This window comes from Penaeus monodon, chromosome 11 (assembly GCF_015228065.2).
Source record: "Penaeus monodon isolate SGIC_2016 chromosome 11, NSTDA_Pmon_1, whole genome shotgun sequence".
In the NCBI taxonomy this organism is placed as follows: domain Eukaryota; kingdom Metazoa; phylum Arthropoda; class Malacostraca; order Decapoda; family Penaeidae; genus Penaeus; species Penaeus monodon.
This window is the reverse complement of record NC_051396.1, coordinates 51,822,589-51,829,994: the sequence shown is the minus strand read 5'-3', so window position 1 is coordinate 51,829,994 and position 7,406 is coordinate 51,822,589. Positions and strand designations below refer to the sequence as shown.

The 7,406-nt window shown below is 37.2% G+C and overlaps 1 protein-coding gene across 1 annotated transcript in view; it reads left to right on the top strand.

Annotated features, from left to right (window-relative positions):
- LOC119578633 overlaps positions 1 to 2,836 on the top strand; it is a 5,988-nt gene extending 3,152 nt beyond the window's left edge. The window contains exons 4-7 of the mRNA XM_037926194.1: positions 1,379 to 1,522; positions 1,682 to 1,872; positions 2,177 to 2,211; positions 2,691 to 2,836. Coding sequence (XP_037782122.1) covers positions 1,379 to 1,522; positions 1,682 to 1,872; positions 2,177 to 2,211; positions 2,691 to 2,836 — 516 coding nt within the window. The remainder of the gene's footprint in view (positions 1 to 1,378; positions 1,523 to 1,681; positions 1,873 to 2,176; positions 2,212 to 2,690) is intronic.
- Positions 2,837 to 7,406: the final 4,570 nt, after the last annotated feature.

The following is a 7,406-nucleotide window of genomic DNA, read 5'->3' as shown; positions in this document are numbered from 1 at the left end:
AGCAAAATTGTCTGCCATGTCAAGGTCAGTAACCTTGATATTGCCCAGAATTGCTCCACAATGATGTTGGACAATAGCCCTACCAGTACCCAGTATCCAGTCCATGCAATTGTTGAAAAGTGTTGGTGCAAGAACACAGCTTTGTCTCACTCTTGAACTAACAGGGAAAAAGCTCAACAGGCTCCCACCACATTTTACAGCACTTTCGTTACCAGTATACAGACTTGCTATTAATCCAATAATCTTTGTTGGAATTCCTCTTAATCTCAGGATGATTTGCAGTGCACAGCTTGAGGTTGATGTAAGCTGCAAGCTGCCCACGCCTGAACCCAGGTTGGCACTCTATAATTGCCTTGAAGCATTAGGATATAGTCTATTGTGGACTTGCCAGGAGTGAATCCAGATTACTCTGACTTTTGGTATCTGATACGTCTCAGAAGGATGTATGCAAGAACCTTATACTGAGCAGTGTAATGCCTCAATGATTACTGCAGTCCCAGGGATGACCACACCCCTCAGCCAGGCAGGGGGGAATGGTACTAGACAGGACAGCGTGCAAGCCACTCGCCATAGGTTCTCCAGCAGCCTTTAACAGTTCAGCTGGAATGCTACAGATACCCGCTGCTTTACCAGTCTTCAGCTTGGAGATCGCCCAACAGACTTCAGTTAGGGAGGTGGGTCCTTGCTGATGGGTGGTCTTGGCAAAGGACTTTAATTTTTGGTGGATCAGCCTGGTACAACTGATCAAAATACTCAGCCCAATGCTCCTGCACCTCAACAGGACGTGAGACAATCTGGCCACTTGCTGAGTGGACTGCAGTTGTCTACGAGGGGAGCTTGGGACTCAGTTTTCTCAGGGTTTGGTAGCCAGAACGAAGGTCATTTACTAAGAAATGGCATTTGGCCTCCTTTGCAAGATTCCTGATAAACCATTTCTTGTCATTTCTCAACAGTGACCTAGATCTGCGCACCAGGGACAATGAAAATTGCGCAACAAGCCTCTGTGGCTTCCAATGTCTCCTGCAAAATGAAATTCTGTCTTGCTTTGGACGTTCACCAATCGATTCGTGAGTTGCATCAAGCTTGAAGGTGTTCCATAACAGTCCTTCAGGTCCCTGAGTGCTGCTAAATGACCAGAGATAGCCTCAGCAAACCCCCGGGGACACTCCTCCTCCCTCAGTCTGTACACATGAAACACCCTAGGGTGATCCTTGGGACAATGGGGAGTTGTGAAGTAGACTTGGAGGGTAGCTACAACAACTCTATGATCAGTTCCACAGATGTTATTATCATTTGGGTGTAATCGAGACAGGTATGTTAGTACAAGATGAAGCACTTAACCAGATGAAGCAGCTCTTAAGCTGAAAGCATGTTACAGGTGTATGCCTTCGACCCTACCATGGGTAAGGAGGACCACCAGAGGACGCCGAACATCCAGTTCTTCAAGCTTGGCATCTCGGACGTCGAAGGAGAAAAAAAGATCGGCATGAACCCAGTTGTAACAGACTTCAATTTTCACAAAGTATGATCCTTGTTGCAGTTTCCAGGATTTTATTCTTCTTTGGTTAATTATTGGAATATGAATTGTGTAAAGTGCTTGGGTGTGCTAAGTGTGTTTTGGACTGAATATTGACATTTCTTATGGAGTGACAAACCTCCCCTTCTCTTCATTTTCCTTCAGTCGTTCCCTGTCGACCGCTACGAGAACATCGTCCGGCGTCTGGGACTCGAAGGCCGCGTCATCGACTACGTCAAGATGGACATCGAACTCTCCGAGCTGGACGTCCTGCGCGACCTGCTGGACAACTCGCCTCACTTCCTCAGGAACATCAACCAGTTATCTATAGAGATTCCACGACGTTTATCGACTAGGTAATGTCACTGGGGTGATGTTTGTTTGTATGTTGTTGGCTTGTAATAGTGTTTCTATTTAAAGGGTGAGGATTATAGAGGGTTTATGTGTTGACAGAGTGCATATGTGTCTGTATGTGTCTGTTGGTATGAAAGGGAGAGAGTAATGGGAATAAGTTTAGAGAAAAAAAGATTTTATTACATTTTATTTTTCATTATATTGTGAAATTTAGTTCCTTGAAACTTGCCATTAAAAGCTACAAAGGCTTAGAGAAATTTCTTATTGATAGGAACGTTCCCTTAGTTCAGGCTCTGATATTTTCAGGATAGAGTTGATGTCTGTGTGGCTTAGGAGTGCAAGTTTGTTTTACGATTCTTAAAACGTCAAGACTTTACATTATCATCGGGTACTCCAGCTAAACGCAGTCAATTATTTGTCAGTTTTACAAGGAGACAAACGCTTGATACAAGTGCACTACGCGTGGTGTGAAAAAGACAAGTAACCAAACCATCATTGGGATGCAATTTACTTTCGTGATATTTTCTTTAGTTTGTGTTTCCCTTTTTATTTCGTATTGATTCGCCGCATTTTATATATATTCGCGCCTATCATATGTAAGGCTTTATTAAACTGGTTATGTTTGGTATTGTGACGAGACTAAATAATTGCTACTTGGCGTTTAGATACGAGAGGCTCATGTAGTCTCTGTGCATTCGTCCAAGCTGTGGCATATCACCAAACCACATTCTCCCAACACTGTATAAATAGCACAGCTGTTCCCCCTCATTATAATCTCACAACCACCTTTTTTTAAATGACGTTTCTCGTCCTCCCACAGGAGACTTCGGCCCCAACAGCACCGTGCGGAAATTCTGGCCGCTTTACCACAGGCTTCGCTGTCACGGTTTCTCCATCATGAACTACCAAGCGAGTGTCCTTTGGCGGGAAGTGGTGTGGGGGCGGGACGCTGCTGGCATCCCCTAGACAGAATAAAAGCAGTAACGAGTGATAAGTGACAATAAAAAAAGGACGGTGAAAAAAGTGACAAGTGATAAGTGACATTGGAAAACATTGACGAGCGATAAGTGACAGTAAAATAACAGTGACGAGTGATGAATGACAGTGCAAAAACATTAGTGAGTGAGAAGTGAGTCCAAAACAAAATAGTGGCGAATGATAAGTCACGGCGAGAGACAAATAGCAGCAAAAATCAGTGTTGCGTTATTGAAATTATGACAGACCTGATGAGTCATAGGAACAGGTGATGAGTCATAGGAACAAGTGATATGCAAATAGCAATATAATTCCATTTTTTTTGTGTGTGTGTGTGCGGGTAGAATGAAATATTTGTTGTGATCAAATAAGTGAATAAATATTTCTATCCAATCATATGTTTTTTTTAACCCTCAAAATATAGGTCCTTCTCGTGGGAACTTCCCCCCGAGCCCTTAAAAGCATACATATAATTATATATTTGTGTGTGTGTTTGTGTGAGGTTTTGGACGCAAAAACAAAACAAAAAAAGAAGGGATTTTCAAATGTCACGTAAACTATGATCTCCCCCTCATTAAGCAGCTTTATGTAAGAATTAGTTTTACACCCGTATTGCCATTTTTAAGAAGCGAATCGTCCGCAGAATTTTTGAATAAGGAAAATGGGGGGGGGGACCAAATAAAATTAAAAGAATGCATAAGCGAAAGAAAGGACACGAGGAAATAAAGAAAAAAAAAGACTCACTCCCAGAGTTTCCATTAAATTTTAGTTTTAGAAAGAAGTAACAAAATCAAGACAGACACCCTTAAATACAAAATATTATCGTTTATCTTATCTTCTTTTACGTTTCACTTTATTTCGCCTTTTTATAGCATGTCGATCTTCGCCAGACTTTGCGCAGAATTCGAAGCCATCTTGTTTTTATACATTTTCGTTGGACTAAGTCGATGGTTCTTATCTCTAGTGCGACAACGAGCGTAAATTAAGAATAGAAAAAAATAAGGATGATGTAAAATAAGTTAATACATGAATAAAACTAGATAATTAGACAAAAAAAGCAGTTTCCGTGGAGCGTACGAAAATGGTATGTGGGGAAAAAAATCCAATGAAACAACGGCATTAATCTCAGTGATTTGGAAGCCTTTGCACAAAGTCGATGGGGTTAAGTCACAGGCATCATAGTTTTGCATTGTGGGTTTTCTTCCATGGTATCAACAAGGAAGAGTGTTTTTTTCAATTCATCATAGGCTCGAAAATGTACACGAATTTACGAAAAGATACGGTGTTCATCGTGACGTGAGATATTTTGCACACACACACAAAAAAATATAGTATTTGGAATACGGATAAAAGACTCCTCCTCTTCAGTTATTTTCTTCGGTCTGCGCATGTGCAGTGACGTGACTCCGCCCCCTTCTCGCGCCCTTTTCCAAGACCTCATTATTCCGCACCTCAGCCCAGGTAAAAACACTTGTCCGGCGCTGATATCGAAGTCAGACCACTCTCCATACACACACAAAACAAAATAAATAAATAAAATTAATACAAATAACCCACGGCCCAATACTCCGGAATATGCTCATGAAAAATACGAAACGCTTTAAAAACTCCAAAAGCGTATTGATCATGAAATTTATTGTCACAATAACACTACAACGCAAATCTTATTCTATTGATCTCTTTCCAATATGTGTGTGTGCGTGTTTGCTGTGTCGTTTCGTTGATCAGTACAGATGTTCGCACATAAATTTATTCGACAGGTGTACTAACCTTCCTGTTTATCCTTCTCTCGCGAGCCCGACACCCACCACACACACAACAACACACACAACACACCACACACCGCACGCACACACAAAACACACCCCACACACAAAACACACACACACACACACACACACAAAACACACACACGACATCCATGGCCTCGTATCACCAATTGTAAACAAAACGATCAAATAAGCTTCAAAATGCCTGTCTGTATCCAAGGGTTAGTAGTATATGATAAATTTGATAGTACTTCCCAATGGTTTTCATTTTTTAAACCCACACGAAAGTTGGGGAAGTGTTTTGTATTGTGTTAAGTGTTAAAGTAACCAGTACAACGGCCAGTATTAAACTGATTCAACAAATATGGATCACAGTGGGAAAGTAAAACCAATTCCCTTCCTTTTAAAAACGATACGGTCGTTGGGGCGCACACTCCACGCCTAGTTGCGTTGAAATAGTGAAAAATATGGTACCATAAGGAACGGGAGAACGCAGAACAATATTGAGGTGGATGTTGTGTGGTAGAATTGTGGAAATACCATAAGCTAAAAATGATGACTTAGCGATATTTCTACTGACAGAATCATGTACATTGTGCTGCAAATTTTTTTTCTTCAAATTTGTAACAGATTAGAAACAATAACAATCTTAAAAACCTTGTTACAGACGTGACAGTGTGTGTAGTTATATTATATTTTATAATAAAATAATATATATATATATATATATATATATATATATATATATATATATATATATATGGATATATTATGCACGTGTGTATACAAAAATGGAAGTCAGAAGTGAACAGAAACTGTGTGTAATAGACTTCTGTCCTGCTTCATCAACAGCAAGGCATAAGAAAGACGAAACGGAAGATGAGGAGAAGGACATTCTAGAGAGACGAAGAAACGGAAGAAGAGAGAAGGAATGGAAGAGGAAAACTTGGATAAAAAAAATAACAAGAAGAAAACATGTAGGAAGAAAAGAAACGAAAAAAATGTAAAATAAAAATAATTTAGACTTTAGATCACATTAACAGCAACGATAATGTTAACATTAATGGTAAAAATACTTTTGATAAGGATGGCGATTCAGTAGTGACGATAATGACACGTAATATCAATAAATAACAAGAAAAAAGGCAAGGGGGAAGATAAAAGAAACGTACAAAGATAAATGAGGATAATGGCGTTGAGTAATGTGAACTGATGCAGAAAAAAAAATTAGAATTTTTGATTTTGATGCTTTACTCTAAAACTTAATGTTAATGGAAACTCTGGGAACGAGTTTCTTTCTCTTTGTTTCTCTCTCTCTCCCTTTTTTATTTCTTTCATTTCTTCATTCCTTTAATTTCATTTGTTCTTCTCATTTTTAGCCAAGTTTTCTGGGATCGATTCGCTAGGCAACAAAGTATTATTATTTTTTTTTATTATTATCAATATCAAAACGTACGAGTGTGTTTGATTTGCATAAAAAATACAGATATGAAAAAAAAAATCTCAAAATTTCATAACTATAATACGTATCAACAATAATGACAATGGTATAATCATAATTACCAATAATGCCAATAACAGAGACATCATAATAACATTAATAGTAAAGCCAATCATTAATGTATATAATGATGCTAACACGCATGTATTATATATATATTATTTATTTATTTATTTATTATTATTATTATTATTATTATTATTATTATTATTATTATTATTATTATTATTATTATTATTGTTTTTTTTTTTTTTGAGGGGGGGGGTCTCATACCAAAAAGGCAACTCTTATGTAAAAATGCCTAATGAGAGGAGTACCTCAATCAACTTGATATTTGAAACCCCATTTTTTCGTTTCCCTCACTCTATGAAAATACCATAAACACATATAAACACATATGTATATATACATAAATATATATATATATATATATATATATATATATATATATTATATATATATATTATATATATATATATACATACATACATACATACATATAAGGCGTTTCTTGTAACATTTCTGAAACCTCAAAACTTTTTGATACACTGATACATATTTGCTCTTTACGCATACACTGCTGGAACCTGTTGAAATATCTTTTCATTTTGTATCAAATATTTTTTCATTAATCACGAATCACGCCGTTTATTGACATAACTTTTTATAGTAAAGGTGCATAAAATGTTTCTATTGGCATTTTCATGTAAAAAAAAAAAAACTTTTCTCAAAACTGTGTATGGCAGTACATATCGTGGTTTGTAGCGACCGTGATACAACTTGAAACAAGTATCAGTGTTAGGGATTTCGGAATACTCCCAAAACACACACACACACACACACACACACACACAAACACATATTATATGTGTGTGGGTGTGTGTGTGTTTGTGTGTGTGTTTATATATATATTTATTTTTGGGGGCTCGTGTAGCTAGATCCCACGAGGACATATATATATATATATATATAAAATATTATATATATATATATATATATATATATATATATATATATATATAATTTTTTTTTTTTTTTTTTTTTTTTTTTTTTTTTTGGGGGGGGGGGGGTTAATGAAAAAAAAAACATTGTATAAAAGCATTTATTCACTTATCTCATCAGAAACAAGTATTCCGTTCTACCCATACATAAAACTTTAATTGCATTTTCATTTACACATCACTTGTCCCTATGACTCATCAAGTCTGTCGGTAATTTCAACAACACTTTTTTCACTGTCAATTACCACTGGGACTCTGCTTATTTCACTATCACTAAACACTCGTCACTG